This window comes from Myotis daubentonii, chromosome 15 (genome assembly GCF_963259705.1).
Source record: "Myotis daubentonii chromosome 15, mMyoDau2.1, whole genome shotgun sequence".
Classification (NCBI taxonomy): Eukaryota; Metazoa; Chordata; class Mammalia; order Chiroptera; family Vespertilionidae; genus Myotis; species Myotis daubentonii.
In genome coordinates, this window is record NC_081854.1 from 2,085,553 (window position 1) to 2,107,822 (window position 22,270).

General features: G+C 58.5%; 2 protein-coding genes across 5 annotated transcripts in view; both read left to right on the plus strand.

Annotated features, from left to right (window-relative positions):
- Window positions 1-11,100, plus strand: part of LOC132216033 (saoe class I histocompatibility antigen, A alpha chain-like) — a 133,172-nt gene extending 122,072 nt beyond the window's left edge. Inside the window, exon 7 of the mRNA XM_059665036.1 lies at window positions 10,989-11,100. Within this exon, the coding sequence (XP_059521019.1) occupies window positions 10,989-11,080 (92 nt within the window). The 3' untranslated portion in view covers window positions 11,081-11,100. The remainder of the gene's footprint in view (window positions 1-10,988) is intronic.
- LOC132216031 (patr class I histocompatibility antigen, B-2 alpha chain-like) overlaps window positions 1-22,270 on the plus strand; it is a 53,960-nt gene that overhangs the window by 9,431 nt on the left and 22,259 nt on the right. The gene's annotated exons all lie outside the window — the stretch shown is intronic.

Consider the following 22,270-nt stretch of genomic DNA (forward strand, 5'->3'; position numbering starts at 1 on the left):
GAGGAGGAGGAGGAGGAAGATGAGGAGGAGGAGGAGGAAGATGAGGAGGAGGAGGAAGAGGAGGAGGAGGAGGAGGAGGAGGAGGAGGAGGAGGAAGATGAGGAGGAGGAGGAGGAAGATGAGGAGGAGGAGGAGGACATGGATCCAGGGAGAAGGGAGAAGTTAGTGAATCGCTGGGTGACGTCCACAGACGGAGCCTGAACTGAGGGCTGGGCAGACGGGCCGCTCTGCTCTGGGGAAGCTGGACGAGCTGCTGGAGACCCGCACAGGCACAGCCCGGAGCCGCGCCGCCCTGCGGGGAGGGGTTGGGGGACGCGGGTCCTGGGGGAGGACGCACCCCGACAGGGAGGAGCTGTGCATCAGGAGCCGCAGGTGCCCGTGCCCTCGGCCGCCCGGGGCACCTGGAGAGGAGGCTCAGGAGACCCAGCCACGCGTCCCGGCCACACATAGAACTCAAGGCCAAGTCCCACTTGCAGCCTGAGCTGCTACTGACCGTTGGCGGCTGCGGGCCCAGCCACAGGCGACTCCCAGGCGGCCCTGAGGACCCTGCAGACCTGCGAGTGCGGGGTGGGGAGGCACTCGGGCGCGTGGGGCCTTGGGGCTGCGTGGGGGTCTGATGTCTGCCGCGGGGCAGGGGAGGCCCCGGCAGAGGGCACCCCGACCTCAGGCTGCTTCTGTGGCCTCCGGGGCCTGAAGACTCGGGGACCCCGTGGGCACCCAGCTGCAGCTCAGGGCCCAGGAGCCGCCTGGGGTGGCGACCAGTTCCCTCCGTGGGGAGGCCAGCAGCTGGACCCGCCCGACCCGCGTCCTGCCCGCGTTTGGGGGTCGGTCCCGGGCCTCGGCCTCGCAGCCAGTGCGGGGGCTGCTCTCGGAGGGGGTGGGGGAGGGGACACGGAGCAGAAACGCCTAGAATAAACCCGGGACACAGCCCACAACCCCCGGGTCCCAGCAGCAGCAGCGGAGATGGTGGCAGAGCCCGCGCAGCGCCCCCTGCGGGCCGGGCCTGGGCAGCAGGAGGCAGCCGCCGCTCCAGGGTGCAGAGGGTCCCGATGGCCTGGTTGCTGACCTCAAACTGGGGCCACCGGCGGGTCCCCCCAGGCCCTGGCCCCGGGGCGTCACTATTCGCAGGAGAACCTGTGGAGGAGGCGGGGCCAATAGCCCGGTAACAGGTGCCCCTGTGTCCTCTGAACCGCACCGGGCGCTTCCGGGCACAGGCTGCTGTGTTCCCAGGGCAGAGGCGCTGCTGCAGGTGCTGTGACCAGAGGCGGCCTCTGGGGACATAACTGTAACCGTGTCACTGTGAACAATCACCAGTTCCCACAGGAGAACCCGCACCAGGAAAGGCGCTGGGAGCTGAGCCCCGCTGGGCCCACAGCTGCTTCCCTCCCCCCAGTTGGGAGAATAGAGATGTTCCCTCCTTTTGCATCTTAGGGGTCTCCATGGAAACGCAGAACGCAAGACACCATGCAGGTCTTCAGAGCATTCCTCTCTGCCCTGGTCAGGGAAGGCTGAGGAAACCCAGCACATAACTCATCGTCATCTCTGATGTTCAGAAGGGCTTTTAAGAAAAGTGTGGATGGTGACACAGCCATGAACGCCACTGTCTACAAGGTGACTATGAACCGCACTTTTGGGGGGAGAGGTGAAGGCCAGTGTTGGGGTCAGGGCAGGGCGGGGCGGGGAGGGCAGCAGGACGCCTCACAGAAAGAGACTTGTGCTGGGGAGAGAAGGGCCCACAGCATGACCCTCCCCCACCAGCCAGGGGACCGATGCTGAGAGGAGTGCGTGGGGAGAAGGGTGGCCATTGCTGTTCTAGATTGACAAGGGGTTCATGTCTCTGTCGGTGGGAACTTTAAAAATAAAAACATTACCTAAGGGTCAGGCTGCGCTGGCATTTCTCAGGGGAAATGGTCTCTGAGAGCCAGGCAGGGAGCAGCCGTGTGTGGCACAGGCGGCTGAGTAGACGCAATGGCGCCTGTCACTCTAACAGCAGGAAGCGAAGAGGCCTTCTCTCCAAGGCTGTCAGGGGGCACGGATGTCAGAGCGCTGATCTCATTTGTTTTAGGAAAACTTGGCGTTTCTCAAAGGAAAAAGCAGCCCCACTTCAAGTTGCTCGTTAATTCTGTCCCAACTGGTATATGTCAGCCATTTGTCAATCTCTTCATTCTGTAGTGTCTTTTCCTTATTGAGTGACCGATACAGCATCTTAATTACAAGGTTATTTGTACTTGTCTTAATACCTTGAGTGCAATGAAAACTGCTTTAAAAATGCCTCAATATGTATATGTTTAGGACACATGTGGTTATTTTCTTAGGATAAATGCCTGTGCATAATGTGAGCACATTTATTATTGCGTCTTTAAATACATTTGCATTGATTTCAGGGGAGAAGAGAGCAGGAGAGACAGAAACATCAGTGATAAGAATAATGTTAGGCTGTCCTGCACGCCCCCTTCTGGGGATGGAGGTGGCCACCAGGCCATGTGCCCTGGCCTGAAATCATACTTTGACCTCCTGGTTCATAGGTTGATGCTCAACCAGCTGAGCCACACCAGCCCGGGGGAATGTGAGCACATTGAATGGCTGAGACTTTAGGTAAAAGCTTCCTGTAGAAATTGTGTCCATTCAATGCCTTCTGTCTTTACAACTGTATGTTCCCTTCCCTTTGCAGATAACTCTCATCATTTCCTTTCATCTTTCCCAAAATGATGGATTTTAATTCCTACATTTATTTTATTTTATTTAAATTTTGTATTATTGCTTAAGGTATTACAAAGAGTATTACATATGTCTCCCTTTTTCCCTCCCTTGACCTTCCCCGGCCTCCCCTACCCCCTGTTCCTATATTTCTTATTCCACATTCTCATTATTGTTTACATGTGTTCATTACAAATATCATTGCTTCATATTCCCATTTCTCCTTTTCCACGTTGTTGCCTCATGTGCATTACTTGTGGATTGGGTGGTGGATGCTGTTAGATATTGGACTTCAGAGAGAAGGAGAAGCAGCCCCCACCAGAACTGGCCTGACACACGAGGCCTCAGTGCTGTCGGGAGCTCACAGCTGGGCCAGGTTCCTCTCCTGTTGGACACAAGTCACCTCTCAGAGCGTCACCCTCACACACGGCCGTCCTGAGGCCCTGACAAGGGAGACAGAGGAACACCCACTCCCTGCGTCTAAACACAGACACACAAAAGGCCCCCGCGCAGCTCACAGAGTGCCGGGAGCCGGTCCATCCTTGCTGTTTCAAGGGACCTGGCATATATGGCATACGGTTCTTAATATGTTTGCTCACCTTCTTGGCGCTGTGTTTTAACCAAGGTCACCTCTCCGAGAAAGGTTGAATCCCCAGGTAGGGATTTTCCCCTGAAGTTAGGGAGGGAATAAAACCCCTCAACTAAGTGCCAGGCGGGTAATTAATCACTTTAACTATGAACAAGCATGCTTAAGCTACATAATCTTTACTCCCTGGAATGGAGATAAGAAACGCCCTAACCTTTGTAATAGAGATTGATAGGATTGAATCAACTGGTATAAATACAGATGTAACAAGACAGCAAGACACAGAACTCAGAACACAGAACTAAGGACACAGGGCTTGGAAGACAGGACCAAGAGAGACAGAGCCTAGGCACAGAACCTACACAGAACGTTCTCTAGGGACAGAAGAACTTCGCTGGCGAGCCAGCCAGGAGGATCCTGGACCGGGACTGGCCTCGGAGCCTGGAGGCGGAGCCTGGCGAGAGAGCATGGCAGGGGATCCTGGACTGAACCTGACTGTGGAGATTGGCAGGAGAGCCTGACTAGAACCTGGTGACTGAACCTGACTGGAGAACCTAAGCAGAACCTCTCTGGAGATCGAGACCAGAACTTGGCTGGAGATCCTGGCTAGGCTGCTGATCAACTGAACACTGTCTCCGTGTCCTTCCTTCTTTGCTGACTACGTCTACACCTTTGGGGACCCCTGGACCCGCTGGGGTTGGACCCCGGCAACAGAGGACCCCACAGGTCCCTGCGCTGGCTCCTGGCAGTGAGGCTGCTTCTCCCCAGCGGCCCCTCCACCCTCGCTGCAGGTGGCCTTGTCCCTAGATGGTCACTGAGCTGCCCACCCATAGAGCCGCCCCTCCTGACACCCCCATCTAGAGCAGCCTGCTCCCCAGACCCTCCCCGAGGCCGCCCATCCAGAGCCCACACCCTAGATGTGTCCTCTCTCCCCCCTTCCCACTAAGATGCCCCATGGTCCCTGTAGGACGCGTTCTCCCTCCAGCCATGATGACGAACCCACCTCGCCTGCCCACAGGGAGCCCCCTGGGCTGTGGCTGAGGAACACTGGTCCACTGGACCCTTTCTCTGTCAACATCTTTGTGTGACTTTGAGTTTGATTCTGGCCCTGAGTTTGTATCTCTGGGGTGTGAGGTTGACATAGAAAAGTTTCAGCCGAGACCGGTTTGGCTCAGTGGATAGAGCGTCGGCCTGCGGACTGAAGGGTCCCAGGTTCGATTCCGGTCAAGGGCATGTACCTGGGTTGCGGGCACATCCCCCTTGGGGGGTGTGCAGGAGGCGGCTGATCGATGTTTCTCTCTCATCGATGTTTCTGACTCTCTGTCTCTCTCCCTTCCTCTCTGTGGAAAATCAATAAAATATATTTAAAAAAAAAAAAGAAAGAAAAGTTTCATGTTTTCCTTCATGGTTTTTCATCTTTGGGTCTTGGATTGAGAAATGTTCATTCCACAACTGCAAACGCTTCATATATCATTTCATCTGGGGGAGAGCTTTCCAAGGGAGAAGGGAAACAGGATTGTTAGAATGTTTGGGGGGAAATTAAGGGGAGGAGCAGTAGGTAAGGGATTCTAGGGTGGAAGCTAATGGTGACATCCTCTGCTTTATGTTCTCTCAGTATGTGCGGGGCCTACAGGGAGCTGCTGTCTGTTGGGTTTAATATCCATTTTCTCTTGCGGTAAAGCCCTGTGTGCCTGCCCATGTTCACCAGGGGAACAAACACAACACCAAGGTCCCAGGTGATGGACACAGGATGGCTGCAGTGAGGAGCGTTAGTGAACCCTTCACCCTTAGGGGGTAACTCACATTTGAGTTCATGCCTATGCAGCTCGGTGTTAGATGCATATTAATTACACTCTCCTGGAAGCTGTGAGTGAGGGTGTATCTGAGACACACACACACAACTGATGTCAGTGACACATGAAGACCCGTGGCTTCCATGTGAAGACAACTGTCACCTCCATCCATCTATGAGCCATACGGTGCCTTCTGTGGGCAGAGACTGGAAACTAACAGCATTTAGCTGGGTGCTGTCTCATGTGGCAGCTCGAAGACCCCCATGGCGGCTGAATTAAAGGTCCATGACATGCAAGTCCCCCTGCTCAGCACAGGAGCCACGTGTCAGAGGCTCAGTGGCCACAGCAGCTGGTGGCAGCCACGTGGGAGAAAACAACACAGAGCGAGTCCTAGCTCACAGAATGTCCTGCTGGACAGACTGCTCTGCACGTTGTCTGGGCCTCAGGTCAGAGCACTCGGCCCATTTGCATAAAAGGGCCCCTCCTGGCCGGTGCGGCTCAGTGGGGTGAGCGCTGTCCTGGGCACTGGAAAGTGTCAGGTGTGACCCCAGGTCAGAGCGCGTAGGGGAGCCAACCAATCAGGGATTCTCTCTCACATCCATGTTCCTCTCTTTCTCCCTCTCCCTACCTCTCTCTCTAACGTCAATAAAAACATATTTTTAAAATTCAAAGAAATAAAAGGTCCAAGATGGCTTCTCCTACAGACACGTCAGGTTTCTGTCTGGGATGTGAGCGCACACTCAGCTGGGGGGGGGGGGGAGAAACCACATGGGTGTCTGTGGGCCTGGTGTCTTCAGGCACAAACTGCTCCCTGTCCCAGAAGGGACACCCTGTCCCTCCACCTCCCTCCCAGGCTGAGGACACTCCCTGTCGGATTTTCAGGGTGAGCTCTCTTCTAGAAGGTCCCAGGGGCAGTGCTGTGAGCTCAGTTTTGGGGTGCAGGGATCCCCCCTTATGCAGAGGGATTTTGGGAAGAGAAGAGGAGGGAAAGGCAGGGCCAGTTGGGATTCTCTCCCTGGTTTATCCAGATCAACCTTTCTCAAAGTGCGGTCTGTGGAACCCTGAGGTATCCAAGAGCCTTTCCCGGGAGGTGGGGGGTCAGCACTGTGGCAGGAGATGGAGGACATCCTCGCCTTTTCACTCTGCTGACATGGGCGCTGAGGCCAAGCTCAGCACGAACGGGCTGGCACCCGACCTCCATGGTCCTTCCTGTTCCCCAGCACTGACCTGCAGAGAGAAGACAGACAGACAGACAGAGAGCAAACCCAGTTTCGCTTTTAAACGACACAACGTGATTGAAAGAGGTGAAATTATTATCATTACTGAAGCCTCATCCTTCCATCCACATTTTAAAACATCGTGGCCTCGGGTGGAGATGCCCCAAAGGTGGACGTGGTGCCTGCATCGCCCACAACCACAGGACAATGACCACCACCCTCCCCACAACCAGCCTCAGAGCCGCCTGGAACCCGCCCAACAGGATCCTACAGGGGCCACAGGCTCAGCCACAGAGAGCGGACTGCTGGCTGCCGGAGGGCAGGGGAGGGACTGGGCACAGCAGGTGAAGGAGGAGGAGACACCACATGGTCCTTACAGTGTGGTCATGGGGAGGGAAAGGACAGCACAGGGAACACAGTCAATCACATTGTACCAACTACATATGAGGCCACATGGTACTAGATGTATGGGGATGATCACTGTATAAGTTATATGAATGTCTAATCCCAGACTTGTACACCTAAACTAATACAATATTGTACATCAACTATATTTCAAATATTAAAAGTATTTTTAAATAGAAGATATATGTATCTTCCATTCATTACACAAATGGAATAATTTCTTAACTGTCTTTAATAAAAATGGAGGATTTAAAAAAAACCTTATATGATGACCTTGGAAGTACATTAAAAACATTTCTGCCACATTCCCAAGTCTCATGTCCCAGGAGATCATGTGTGTGAGCGGGGCGAGCCTCTTTCTCATGGGATCCCATGTTTACATGTTTAAAAAATTGAGCCCTAGGTGGTTTGTCTCCATGGATGGAGCATAGGTCTGTGGAATGTGCTTGGAATGTGGTCTCAATTACCAGTAGGGGGCGAGCAGGAGGCAACGGATCCATGATTCTCTCTCATCATGGATGTTTCTATCTCTCTTTCCCAACCCCTTCCTCTCTGAAGTCAATAAAAATATATCTTAAAAACTTGATGTCAGAGAGGAACTGAGAGAGAGGCAGAAATGGAAACATCCATGATGGGAGAGAATCATGGACAGGCTGCCTCCTGCACGCCCCCCACTGGGATTCAGCCTGCAACACTGCAGGTGCCTCACCAGAAATAGAACCCTGACCGCCTGGTTCATAGGTCAATGCTAAGTGACTGGGCCGCACCAGGTCTGGCCCATGTTTTTGTAACAGAATGAATGACACAGACACTAGGATTGCTGAGATTTGGTGAATTGGTACACACTTTCTCAAACATGAATGTGAGCTTCTCCCTTCAGGCAATATCATCTGGCAGCTGACAACTGACAGTCCTGTTGTCTTGATACAATGTCAGCCCCCAAGAGAACACCAGAATGTTGCAACAGGGTGTGTCCCACCACGTGAGCTAGACCGCTCCCCGGTGCTGACACGCTTTCCTAGGGGCCTCTGTGGGTATAGCATCACAGGTGAGCTTGATGATGTGATTCAATGCATCAGCACGGGAAGGTCTCTGGGACTTAGAGACACAAGGCATCACTTTACATCACCTGCATGAGGACCAGACAGCCCTGGGGACTGTGACAGAACAGAGCAGAAAATACTCAATATCCCAGAGCCAGCGGGGCTCAGTGGTTGAACATTGACCTATGAACCAGGAGGTCACAGCTCAACTTTTCCTAAGAGCATATGCCTACATTGTGGGCTCAATCCCCAGTGTGGGGCATGTAGGAGGCACCCGATCAATGGTACCTTCTCATCATTGATGTTTCTATCTCTCTCTCTTTCTGAAAAAAAAAATATTTAAACAAATTAAACTAGAAGCATATAGTCAATATGGTTTCAGGTCCCACTTTGCAAAGCCCTTTCAGAAACTCCCACTTGTGTGGTGGCAGTGACTGTCACAGGTGACCACCCACACTTACCTGAAAAGGTGAGTAACAGCCCTGCGCCTGCCCGTTTCTGTGAGGCCGCCTATTCCCTACTCTGCTGCAGCCCCAATCACAGGCAACACGCAGAAGCAAATGTGAAATCCCAGCGTCTGCCAGGGAGACCGCCAGGATGTGACCTGGGAGCTGCTCCCCTCCCCTCACCTCCTGTTCATTTGGGAAATTGGTGTTTTTCATAAAAACATGACCCCTGTTACCCTCTCACAGGCAGTGAGCATGCGACATGGATTAATAACTGTCTCACCCTGTGGGGTCCCTGAGGGTCACTATGATGACGTCACCACACTCACAAGGTTATCGGGGTGCCTGCCTGTGTGTGAGGCCGCACAGAGATGGTGACACCAAAACCTTGGAAAGTCCCTGAACAGCACAGCGCCCGGGCCAGGCCTCGGGGACAGGGTGACGGCGCCCCGCGCGGGAGGAGGGGCAGGACCGAGTCCCAGGGCCCAGGCCTGCGCTCAGGTCTCCGCAGGGGACAGAATCTGGGGGGCAGCTCCGTGTAGGGACTCCCCAGCGCCCTGGGTTTCACTTCTCCTCTCCCAACCTGTGTCTGCGCCTCCTTCTGTAGACTCGTGACGCAGACCCCACTTCTCACTCCCATTGGCTGAGCGGTTTCCAGGGCAGCCAATCAGCGACCCCGCGGCTCCCGGTTATAACTCCTCCGCGGAAGCGCCCTGATTCAGATGGTCCCCCCGACGCCGAGGATGCGGGTCCTGAGCCCCCCCACCCTCCTCCTGCTGCTCTCGGGGGCGCTGGTCCTGCCCCCCAGCTGGGCCGGTGAGTGCGGGGTCGGAGGGGGCGGCGGTGCGGGGAGCAGCGAGGGGACCCGGCGGGGGCGCGGGGCCGGGAAGGCGCGTGTCCAGCCCCGGCCCTGCCCCCCGCCCGCCCCCCAGGCCCCCACTCCATGAGGTATTTCTACACCATCGTGTCTCGGCCCGGCCGCGGGGAGCCCCGCTTCCTCGCCGTCGGCTACGTGGACGACACGCAGTTCGTGCGGTTCGACAGCGACGCCCCGAATCCGAGGGCGGAGCCGCGGGCGCCGTGGATGCAGCAGCCGTGGGTGGAGCAGCTGTTCCCGGGGTATTGGGACTGGCAGACCGAGATCTTCAAGGGCCACGCACAGGCTTTCCGAGTGGAGCTACAGAACCTGCGCGGCTACTACAACCAGAGCGAGGACGGTGAGCCGCGCGCCGGGCCCGTCACGACCCCCCTCCCCACGGACGGGCCGGGGTCGCCCCGAGGGTCCGGGTTCGAGCGTCACCCCGAGGCGGCGGGACCCGCTCGCCCGGACCCGGGAGGAGCCCGCGGGGACTTTGACCCGATTTCACCCTCAGATTTAGATTCAGTCCCCGCGGGGCGAGTGGGGCGGGGTGACCGCGGGGCGGGGCTGAACTCGGGGCGGGGTCAGGGTCTCACATCCTCCAGAGGATGTGTGGCTGCGACCTGGGACCCGACGGGCGCCTCCTCCGCGGGTACGTGCAATATGCCTACGACGGTGCCGATTACATCGCCCTGAACGAGGACCTGACCTCCTGGACCACGGCCAACATGGTGGCTCAGGTCACCCAACGCAAGTGGGAGGCGGCGGGTGTGGTAGAGCGACTGAGGATCTACGTGGAGGGCCTGTGTGTGAAGTCACTGCTCATGTGCCTGGAAAAAGAGAAGGAGACCCTGCAGCGCGCAGGTACCAGGGGCCCTAGGGCCGCCCCCTCTCCCCGGGGCTGGGGCTCCTACAAGGAGACAGGACAGGGGGTCAGTGTCAGACACCCCTCCTTGGGTCAGCGAGGGAGCCCCACTGGATGTCCAGGTCAGGTACCCGAGGGACCCCCCTCCTCTCAGGGAGAGTTTGGGGTGCAGGCTCTCCTGGGGTGTGGGAGACCCCCCTGAAGTAACCCATCAACGGTTCCCATGGACCCTGCAGGGGCTCTGGGACCCACGGGGACCTTCTCCCTCAGGCCTTGTGCGCTGCCCACACCCACTGTGTCTGAGGCCTCACCCCAGCTTTTCTGAGTCACATGGCCTCCTGCCCTGGGCTGTGTCTCTCTGCTTCTAGAACTTTCTAAAGACTAGGAGATCCTCTCCGGTGCCTCTGTCCAGGCTGGTTTGTGGGCTGCGTGCTCCCTCCCCCACCCCAGTTGTGCTGTCCACTCTCAGGATGGTCACATGGGCGCTGCTGGAGTGTCCCATGGCGGATGCAAAGTTCCTGCATTTCCTCCCCTCCCCTCAGATCCTCCAAAGGCACATGTGACCCACCACCCCGTCTCTGAGCATGAGGTCACCCTGAGGTGCTGGGCGCTGGGCTTCTACCCTGCGGACATCAGCCTGACCTGGCAGCGTGACGGGGAGGACCAGACCCAGGACATGGAGCTGGTGGAGACCAGGCCTGCGGGGGACGGCACCTTCCAGAAGTGGGCGGCCGTGGGGGTGCCCCCAGGAGAGGAGCAGAGATACACGTGCCATGTGCAGCACCAGGGGCTGCCCAAGCCCCTGACCCTGAGATGGGGTGAGGAGGGGCCGTTGGCACAGAGCCTCTTCTCAGGGCAGCAGGGGCCCTGGGGGACTTCTGTGGGGTCAGGGTTGAGACCTGGGGTCCGGGCCCTCACCCTCCCTTCCCTTCTCCTTCCAGACCCGCCTTCTCACACCTTCATCATCATCATGGGCATCGCTGGGGGCCTGGTTCTGCTGGGAGCTGTGGCTGGAGCTGTGATGTGGGGGAGGAGGCCCTCAGCTGGGGAGGGGTGGGGTCTGAGTGTGCACTTTAGGCAGTGACAGTGCCCAGGGCTCTGATGTGTCTCTCTCGCCTTCTAAAGGGGAGACCCTGCCTTGGGGAGGGGAGGGCAGAGGGGAGGACTGAGTGGTGGGGAGTCTGTGGGACACTGTGAGCATGAAGTGGGCTTTGGGAATGTCACCAGTTACAGCCACTGACCTGAGTCTGTTCATGATGCTTGTCCTCCACAGCGGGAGGCAGCTGCCTTGTGGGGACTGAGTGATGGAAGATGTGTTCATGCTCTCACTTCCTGATCAAGAACCTCTTATGGGGGCTGGCCCTGTCCTGCTCCCACACTTTCTGGTCCAGCAGAGGAGGGGTGGGCCCTCACTATCGCTGTCTTTACTTCCTCGTATTCTGAGCGGCAACCTGTTCCTTCCACATTGAAATGAGGTTGTGGAGGTGATTTTGTTCATTTCTTGCCATGATGGGTTGGAGGGTAAATTAAATGAGAAGATTCTAAATTTTGAGGGGAAATAAATATAAACACCAAGAACTTTCCAGAGCCCATGTGTTTGCTGTGCTCAGCTGTCCCAGTGTGGACAGGAGATCTTTTGAAAACTGAGTGTGGTCGGGGCTGGTGCCCAGGTGGGGCTCAGTGCATCGTGGGCTTTGACGTGGTCACTGCTCGGCGGGGTCACCTCTCTGCTCCTCTGACCTTGCCCCTCAGTAGAACCTTGTCCACCAGGACCTGTGGTCACTGGAGCTCAGACATCACTGAGGCCTTGACATGTGTCCTGATGCAGCGCATCTCCAGGACCCTGGACAGCGACGGCTACCTGGGCTTGGTCAGCCTGGGCTGATATCTGGATGGGGCCCCAGCACCCATCTTCTGGGTGTTCGTTGTTTCTTGGATTTTGTAGATATTATGCCTGTTACTGTTTTCATGTGTCAGTAATGTTCTCACTATCTGGGTGCCCCCCTCTGACAGCAAAGGGTACATGTTCCCCGTCTTTGTCCCACAGGCCCAGGGCTCCCTGCACACAGGACCCCGCGGTGTGGAGAGATGGGTGTTCAGGCTCCTCCTGCTCCTGCCTCCTTCTAGGGCCCTGCTCTCCCCTGTCACCCCCTCCCTGCTACTCCTGAGGGGCCCTGGAACTCCTGGGTTCTTGAAATCACAGTTGAGATGATCAATATGTAGACATCATCACTAATAACCCTTATTTGGTAATCATTTCGTCAATACCATTTATCATATAAAATCCACAACAATCAATGTGAAACCAATGCTGCCCTGGGAGATATTAAAGTCAATTCCTAATCTAAGGAGGTTAATAAAGTTACATGGAATTATTCAGGAAATACGTTTCCCTTTCAGCAGTGCAGCTGTTCAAAGAAGTTTCTCTCTCTCTTTTTTAAGGAATATTGAAGATTTTATGTAAATTTAATCTCAGGGTGGATATGAGCAATACCCGCCTTCCATGGGCACAGTTCTGATGTTGGACTTGGGTCACATCACTCCTGCGTGAGTGGAGAGGTTATTTTCTAGAGGAAGATAAACACATTGGAGAATGAAGGGTTGTTTTACCCATTTTCTGTAGGTTTAGTCCATTCCTGTTTCTGTGAGACTCTGTCATGTTACAGAGAAAATCAATGTAGGAGCTTGGTTTTCAGCGAGTTGCTTCTCACACCTGCATGTTTTTACCCGGTGGATCCTCTAATTTGGGGGATGCGAGGGATACACCCTGTGAGACAGTGTGGAAGGTGCCAGGGATAGAGGTGCCACTTGGGTTTCTAGTTCGTCACTGAAATGTAGACCCGGGTTCTGCTCCCACTCGGGGTGTAACATGAGCTTTGCCATCATGGGGTCCATCTCCGCTGCCATGGTCAGTGTCCCCCTGGCTGGAGCTGGTGTCTCCACGGTGCGTCTCCCGCACAGTCACCCCCTGGCCTGGGGCACCTTCTCCCCTGCAAGAGCTCCCCGTGCGATCCCCTGAAACCAGAGCCCCGCCCCCCAGCACCCTGACGCCGGCGGCCCCGTTACCACTGCCACCTGCTGCCCTCCATTGCTGCTCTCTGCGTCCCTGCCTCAGGGGACGCTCACGTGGCTGACGCAGACCTGCCATGTTCTGCTTCCTGCCTCATCACTCTGTGTCCCTTGCTGCTGATGTTAAGGGTTGTGGAGCGCCTGGGACCCTGTGCTGCTGGGCGTGACTATTGACGATCTAACCTGTGGGTGGCAGTTGCTGTGATCTTCACAGCAACACTGCTCAGTGCTCCTCCGCGGGAGGCCAGTGTGGCCCAGGGAGCCCGCAGGAGCTTCTAGAAGGGCTGCAGGTGTAACCAACAGGGAGCACGGGGAGGCTCAGGGGCACAGCGCGCTGCTCTGATGCGTTCCATCCATTCACAGTCATCCCTGCACCAAGGATGGGGACTCTCTGAGAAATGGGTGCTTCTGGGACTTTGACGGTGTGCAAACATCAGGGGCCCTGACACCCAGATGGTCTAGCCCACTGCTGGGCGGGGGTTGCTTCAGGGCTGGGCATGGACCCACGACCAAGAGGTCCCCAGTTTGATGCCGTTAGGTTCATGCAGGGTTCTCTGAATCCAACCCCAAATGCGGGCTCGCAGGAGTCAGCCCATCCATGTTTCCATCTCTCTCTCTCCCCCTTACTCTCTCTAATAATCAATAAAAACATTTGTAAAACAAACAAACAAACAAAAAAACCCCCAGCTCTCCTGATGCTCACAGTGCAACAGGAAGGACAGGGAATGATGAGAACGCGCACAGCAGTTCTCCCATGGGCTGTGCTCCCGGCATCTGTGGCTGGAAACCACATCCCACAGTCACAGCCTTTCCTCCTCCTGCTCTGCGGGCTTACTGCGCTCAGCGGCCCCGCTTCTGCTCCGAGTGGCACGGGCTGGGGCGGCGTCATTGGAGGCCCAGCCGGACCAGAACATTCCAGCGGTTCTCAACCTGTGGGTCGCGACCCCTTTGGCGATTGAACGACCCTTTCACAGGGGCCGCCTAAGACCATCCTGCATATCAGATATTTACATGACGATCCTTAACAGTAGCAACATTACAGTTATGACGTAGCAACAATAATAATTTTATGGTTGGGTCACAACATGAGCAACTGTATATAAAGGGCCAGAAGGTTGAGAACCACTGTGGGTCCCTGACGGGGCTGCAGCTGGTGCTGGCTGCCAGCTGAGAGGTCCCTGGGCTGTGAGGTGGGTGCTGCTCCAGGGGGCGTGGGCCAAGGGCACAAGTCAGACTCACAGGCCCTCATGTCACATCAAAAGGCCCCTCATGTCACACCCACAGGCCCCTCATGTCACACCCACAGGCCCTCATGTCACACCCACAGGCCCCTCATGTCACACCAACAGGCCCCTCATGTCACACCCACAGGCATCTCATGTAAGAACTGCAGAAGTGAGGCTCTGTCACCTCCGTCCTCTTCTGGTCCCCAGAGCTGGTCACAGGTCCCAGGGGAGGGAGGCCCACCTGTGAGAGGGGTGGGAGGACCCATCACAGAAGAACAAGTGGGCGGGAACAGTGTTGGTTCATCTTTGAAAAAACAAAACCCAAAAACCTGCACAGTGAGTGGAAGTGAGAGAGGAAATGGAGAACATTTTAATTAAAATATTTAACTAATGACTGCAAAGGGGAGGAAGAGGCGCCCTGTCAGCAGGAGGTGAGGGGGGCACCCTGAGGGCATGTGCTGTCCCCTCAGTCCCGCCCCCAACTCCGACCTTGACCCCGAACCCCCCCCCCCCACTCAGGCTTGAGGAGGTGAGGGCTGAGCCAGGCGGGTGTGTGAGGGCACAGCCTCCCAGGGCCGCCCTGTGCCCACAGCCAGGCTGTGAGGGGCAGGCCCTGTGATGGGCCAGAAAGGAGGGGGCGACTCTTTAGAGAGAGGGCAGGAGAGAGAGACTGAGGGAGGGAGACCCCTCTCCTGCTGGCCTCCTGCCCCCTGATGGGCGGTGTGGGGGACCTGCTCCTGGGGGTGCCTGTCTGGGAGCCTGCACACTGTGGGGGGAGGGGTGGCGCCCCACCATCTGATCCCCCACATGGGGCTGCGGCTGACAGGCTGATGGTCAGAGAGCCTGGGGGATGGTCCCCTGACACAGAGGCTGCTGCCCTGGCAGGGCCGCCCAGCAACTATCGCACCGCCCTCGGGCCACAGAGTCCTGGGCACTGGCCCTGGGCAAGGGCCATGCTGGGCCAAGACCCCTCCCAGGGGGAGGCACCCATCTCCACATCTCTCCTTCCTGGGGCCGCCCTCCCTCCCCCTGCCCCTCCCGCCCTGGGCACTCTCTAAGGAAGAGAGAAATCACTGGGAAACGACCTCCCAGGAGAATTAACCAAAACATATATAAACAGAGTGTGTGTGTATATCTGTATGTGTGAATGTGTGTGTGTGCGTGTGTGTATGTGTGTGCGTGCGTGAGTGTGTGCGTGCGTGTGTATAAATATGTGTGTGCGTGTGTGTGCGTGTGTATAAATATGTGCGTGCGTGTGTGTATATGAGTGTGTGTGTGTCTGTGTGTGTCATCTCATGTGACTGTCCCTCAGGTGCCTGTTGGGAGGTGATCACACCTTCAGCGCCAATAAAGACAGGACAGAGCAGGGCGGGCTGCGGCCACAGCGCTCACCTCCTCGCCGTCCATCCTCCCCGCGGGGCCGCCGCCAACCCCGAGGACCGTCCGCTCAGACGCGTGGGGGAGGCGGGGAAGGGGGGGGAGGGCTGCTCGTGAGCGTCTGCGGTCCAGGGCCCAGGAAGGGGCAGCGGAACCTGGGTCTCGCCCGCCACCCCGGGAGCCCCTGGCGTCCCCTCAGCCCCGCCCCCAACTCCGACCTTGACCGGGACCCCGACTCAGGCTCGTCGCTGCCAGAGGCCGCCCCGGCGTCGGGGGGTTCGGCCGAGGGGCAGGAGCAGCGGAGCTGGCGTCGGGGCGCTCACCGGGGTGCGGGGGGCACCGGCCAAACCTCAGCCGCCAGCGGGCGGGCTCAGGCCCAGCTCTCACCGGGGCGCCCGGGCCGCGTCCCCAGAAGGGCTCCCGCCGGAGCCCCGCGGCCGCCCCCGGTGCTCGCTGGGCGCCGGGTCTGGGGTCTGCGCGCCCCGGTGACCCGGACGCCTGCGCGGGTCGGACTCAGAGCCGTACTCGCCCTCCCCCCAGCCCGCCCCGCGGCCCCGCCTCCCCCAGCGCTGACCTCCGCGCGGGGCCCCCGGACCCCCGACAGGCCTAGGCCCAAGAGCCGAGGAAAGACGGCGGACCGCGTCCTGGACGCGGGTGGAGGGACGGGCGGGTCCCAGGAGGGACAGTCGGGCGGCAGGGACCCGGAAAGGAGGCTGGGCGGCTCCCAGCATCTCTGTGGGTCTGAGTCCTGGGCGGGTCCTGCCCGCCGCCCCCTCCGGGAAGGCTTCCTGGGTCGCCCTGCGCCCCGCGGGGCCCCTCGCGTCACGGGCGCTGTGTCCCCAGAGGCGGCGGGTGCTGGGAGCGGCGTTCGCTGTGCTGTCTCCAGGGACGCGCAGGGGACGGGCTGCGCTGGGCAATGGCGAGTCCCAGAGACGCGGTCGGTGACTCAGAGCAGGAGCCGCTCCATGTGGAGGACAAGGGGCTTCTCCACCAACAGAGTCACTCCTCCCCAAGTCGCCACGCGCCTGGGGGCCGCCCTCCTCTCGGTCTCACAGCTGGAGGCCTGTTGGAGCGGACAAGGCTGCAGAAACCCCTGCCTCCCTCCCTCCCCGCCCTGCCCTGTCCCCGTGGCAACCCGCCCCGGGACCCCTCACCAAGGCCACCAGCTCTGGCTCCCGGCGGAACCCCCTCTTTCTGAGCGAGAGGGAGGGGCTCCCTCGTGCTGAGCACAGTTTTCAGTGAGAAAAGGAGCCGCACTGATCAACTGTCCTGATCACAGAGGGAGAGGCCATGGCCGCGCACACAGCCCAGAACGCGCAGGATCCTGCGAAATGGGTGCCTGTGGGGTCAGTGCCCTGAGGCTCACACTCAGAGAGAATGCACTTCAATTATGGGGACCACACACACATTATAGAGAAAACAAACCACACCCCCACTTTAAAGCCTTGAGTTTGGGCGCTGGGAGGCGTGGTCTTTGGGGTGAACATGCCGTTTGCTGCCCCATGTTGGCGCCCGAAGGTGTGGCTGCAGGAGCCGCGTCCCTCCCGCGGGGGGCGCTCTGCACAGGGAACTCGCCACAGGCCCGCGACTCCGGTGAAGCTTTAAAGGCCCATGAGCTCCGGGCGGACGCTTCCCACTGAGCTCCGGGCTCCTCACACTCAGGTCCCCGCGGGCGGGAGCTGCAGGAGGCCGATGGGGGAGGGGGTCAGAGGCCCCACCTCCACGGGGGTCATGGCAACGGGACACCAGCTCCCCCTCCTCCGCCCGCAGACTCCCTGGGGGAGAAGTAAGCAGGTGTGGGGACCGGAACCCCAAAGGGAAGTGGAGTTTCCGGCGCTGCCCGCAGCCAGCGATGCGGACCGGAGCCGCGTCCACCCCGCGGAGGCGCCTGCACCTCACTCCTGGGAGGGGCCCCCGCGGGTTGGGGCCCAGGAGGAGCCGCCCAGTACCAGGCCCGGCTCCTGGGCCGCTGGTCCCGCTCTGGGGCCTGAAGGGGGACAGCGACACCCCCGCTGCTGCGCTCAGGGCTCAGCAGGTCTGAGGTCCGCCCTCTCCTGGGACCGTCCTCAGGGCGAGGCCATTACGGGAGAAGCCGGGCTGGGCCCCGGGTGCCACGGATGGGAACCCGGGCCGCGGGCGCCCCCAACTCGGCGTCTCACACAAAGGGGGGCACAGGGTGACCCTCCAGGAGCCCCTCCCCCTCGGGGCTGTGGGCACGTGGGGAGGAGCCGCCTCAGCCCTTCCTGCCTCTCCACCCACAGGCCCTGCTCAGCGCCCAGAGGATGGGACCTGGGAGCTGGCAGGGCCCCTGGGGGTGTCCGCGTCCCGGCTGCGGGGGGCGCTGCAGACTCTCCCTCCTGCGGGGACCTGGGCCCCTGGACGGACTGAGATGTGGTTTGATGGTGAAGGGACCTGCCCCTGGCTGTCCTCCTGCGCTCTGGGCCCAGCAGCCTCCTGTCACAGAACATTCTGGAACGTGGCAGCCGCTCCCCTGCCTGGAGGGCAGAGCCATGGCTGCCCCTGATGGACAGGGAGCGAGTGAGAGAGGAGCCAGCGGGGCTCTGAGCAAACCCCTGGGTCCCACCCCAGCGCCAGCGCCTCCTGCTCCTCTCTGAGCTCCTCCTCCCCGTCCCCCGACAGCGCCCCTTCCTGGTGCCTCGTGGGTTTGCGCTGCGGAGTCAGTTTGACCCTCCAGGTAGGTCCCAGGGGGTGAGTGCCTGAGACTGGGTAAGCGCTCCCCTCCCACAGTTACCATGGTGAGAGGGTTAGAGCGTTTACACACATCCCATTCTGCGCTTTTAGAACCACAAGGAGAAAAGCCGCCTTCAGGGGCTGCGGGGGCAGCTGGTACTCCAAAGGCCGCCGCCAGCTTTGCATGCTGTCTGCACCCTGGGACGGGGCACTGAAGCGGAACCTCTGGGGGAGCCAGCTGAGCTCCTGGGGTCCGTCTGGGCGAGGAGGAGGAGGAGGAGGAGGAAGATGAGGAGGAGGAGGAAGATGAGGAGGAGGAGGAGGAGGAGGAAGATGAGGAGGAGGAGGAGGAGGAGGAGGAAGATGAGGAGGAGGAGGAGGAGGAGGAGGAAGATGAGGAGGAGGAGGAGGAGGAGGAGGAGGAGGAGGAGGAGGAGGAGGAGGAGGAGGAGGAGGACATGGATCCAGGGAAAAGGGAGAAGTTAGTGAATCGCTGGGTGACGTCCACAGACGGAGCCTGAACTGCGGGCTGGGCAGACGGGCCGCTCTGCTCTGGGGAAGCTGGACGAGCTGCTGGAGACCAGCACAGGCACAGCCCGGAGCCGCGCCACCCTGCGGGGAGGGAGAGCGGGAGGCGGGTCCCGGGGGCGAACGCACCCTGACAGGGAGGAGCTGTGCCCCAGGAGCCGCCTGTGCCCGCGCCCTGGGCCGCCCGGGGCACCTGGAGAGGAGGCTCAGGAGACCCAGCCACGCGTCCCGGCCGCACTAGTAACTCAAGGCCAAGTCCCACCTGCAGCCTGAGCTGCTACAGACCGTGGGCGGCTGCGGGCCCAGCGGGCCCGGCCACAGGCGAGTCCCAGTCGGCCCTGAGGACCCTGCAGACCCGCGAGCGGGGTGTGGGGAGGCGCTCGGGCTCGTGGTGCCTCGGTGCTGCGGCGGGGGCTGAGGGAGCCGCGCGGCAGGGAAGGCCCGGGCAGAGTGCACCCCGACCTCAGGCTGCTTCTGTGGCCATCGTTGCCTGAGGACCCGAGGACCCCGAGGGCGCCCCGCTGCAGCTCAGGGCCCAGGAACCGCCCGGGCGGCGACCAGTTCCCTCCGCGGGGAGGACCGCAGCCTGGACCCTCCTGGCCCAAGTCCTGCCCGGGTTTGGGGGGCGGGTCCCAGGCCTTGGCTTCGCAGGCAGTGCAGGGGCTACTCCCGGAGGGGGTGGGGGAGGGGACACTGAGCAGAAGCGAGAATAAACCCGGACACAGCCCACAACCCCCGGGTCCCAGCAGCAGCAGTGGAGATGGTGGCAGAGCCCGCGCAGCGCCCCCGCGGGCTGGGCCTGGGCTGCAGGAGGCAGACGCCGCCCCAGACGCAGAGGGTCCCGATGGCCTGGTTGCTGACCTCAAACTGGGGCCACCGGCGCGTCGCCCCAGGCCCTGGCCCCGGGGCGTCGCTATTCTCGTGAGAACTTGTAGAGGAGGCGGGCCAATAGCCTGGTAACAGGGGGCACCCGCCCGTGTGTCCTCTGAACCGCACTGGGTGCTTCCGGGCGCAGGCTGCTGTGTTCCCAGAGCAGAGGCGCTGCTGCAGGTGCTGTGACCAGGGGCGGCCTCTGGGGACATGACTGTGACCGTGTCACTGTGAACAATCACCAGTTCCCACAGGAGAACCCGCACCAGGAAAGGCGCTGGGAGCTGAGCCCCGCTGGGCCCGCAGCTGCTTCCCTCCCCCCAGTTGGGAGAATAGAGATGGTCCCTCCTTTTGCATCTGAGGGGTCTCCATGGAAACGCAGAACGCAAGACACCATGCAGGTCTCCAGAGCATTCCTCTCTGCCCTGGTCAGGGAAGGCTGAGGAAACCCAAGGGCATAACTCATCTTCGTCATCTCCAATGTTCGGAAGGGCTTTTAAGAAAAGTGTGGATGGTGACACAGCCATGAACGCCACTGTCTACAAGGTGACTATGAGCCGCACGTTTTCGGGGGAGAGGTGAAGGCCAGTGTTGGGGTGGGGGCGGGCGGGGAGGGGAGGGCAGCAGGACCCATCATAGAAAGAGACTTGTGCTGGGGAGAGAAGGGCCCACAGCATGACCCTCACCCACCAGCCAGGGGACCGATGCTGAGAGGAGTGCGTGGGGAGAAGGGTGGCCATTGCTGGTCTAGATTGACAAGGGGTTCATGTCTCTGTCGGTGGGAACTTTAAAAATAAAAACATTACCTAAGGGTCAGGCTGCGCTGGCGTTTCTCAGGGGAAATGGTCTCTGAGAGCCAGGCAGGAGCAGGCGTGTGTGGCAAAGGCTGCCGAGTAGACGCAATGGCGCCTGTCACTCCAACAGCAGGAAGCGAAGACGTCTTCTCTCCAAGGCTGTCAGGGGGCACGGATGTCAGAGCGCTGATCTCATTTGTTTTAGGAAACTTGGCATTTCTCAAAGGAAAAAGCAGCCCCATTTCCAGTTGCTCGTTAATTCTGTCCCAACCGGTATATGTCAGTCATTTGTCAATCTCTTCATACTGCATTGTCTTCTCCTTGTTGAGTGACCGATACAGGATCTTAATTACAAGGTTATTTGTACTTGTCTTAATACCTTGAGTGCAATAAGAACTGCTTTAAAAATCCTTCAATATGTATATTGTTAGGAAATGTATTTTCTTAGGATAAATTTTTTAGAGAAATATTTATGTGCATAATGTGCGCACATTTATTCTTGCATCTAAATACATTTGCATTGGTTTCAGAGAAGAGAGGGAGAGACAGAAACATCAGTGATGATAACCATTCATGTGCCTCCTGCATGTCCCACACTGGGGATGGTGGTGGCCACCAGGGCATCTGCCCTGACCCTGCATCATACTTTCACCTCCTGGTTCATAGGATGATGTTCAACCAGCTGAGCACACAGCCCCGGGGAATTGAGCACATTGAATCGCTGAGACATTTTGCAAAAGCTTCCTTAGTAATGGTGTGCCACGCTTCCATTCCTTCGTCTATACCACAGTGTGTTCCCTTCCCCCTGGCCAGTAATCTCTTCATTTTCTTTCATCTTCTCCAAACCGATGGACTTTAATTTTATTCCTATTTCTCTTATTCCACATTCTCATTCTTGTTCACATGTGTTCATTACAAATATACTTGTTTGACATTCGCATTTCTTCTTTTCCACATTGTTCCCTCATGTGCATAAAAGGGCCAAGATGGCTTCTCCTACAGACCAAACCACATCAGGTTCCTGTCTGGGATGTGAGAACATACTCAGCTGGGGTATAGAAACCACAGTACGTTTTCTGTGGGACTGGTGTCTTCAACCACAAACTGTTCCGAGTTCTGAAGGGGATACACCTGCCCCTCCACCTCCCTCCCAGGCTGAGGACACTTTCTGGCATAGAATATCCAGGGTAAGCTCTCTTCTAGAACATCCCAGGGGCAATGCTGTGAGCTCAGTTTCTCGCACAGGGATTCAGTCTTAAGGGGAGGGATTCTGGGAAGAGAAGAGGAAGCCAAGTCAGGGGTAGGGTGGGAGACACCCTCTGGTTTATCCAGAACAACCTTTCTCAAAGTGTGGTCTGTGGAACCCTGAAGTACCTGAGAGCCTTTCCCAGGATGTGGGGGGTCAACACATTTTGCGGGAGATGAAGGACATCCTCGCCTTTTCACTCTGCTGACATGGGCGCTGAGGCCAAGCTCAGCACGAATGGGCTGACACCCGACCTCCATAGTCCTTGCTCTTCCCCAGCACTGACCTGCAGAGAGAAGATGGACAGACAGACAGAGGAGAAAACCAGTTTTCCTTTTAAAGGACATGGTGGAAGGAGGAGAAATTATTCTCTTCACTGAAGCCTCATCCTTCCATCCACATTTTTAAACATCGTGGCCTCCAGTGGAGATGCCCCAAAGGTGGACGTGGTGCCTGCATCGCCCACAACCACAGGACAATGACCACCACCCTCCCCACAACCAGCCTCAGAGCCACCTGGAACCCGCCCAACAGGATCCTACAGCGGCCACAGTCTCA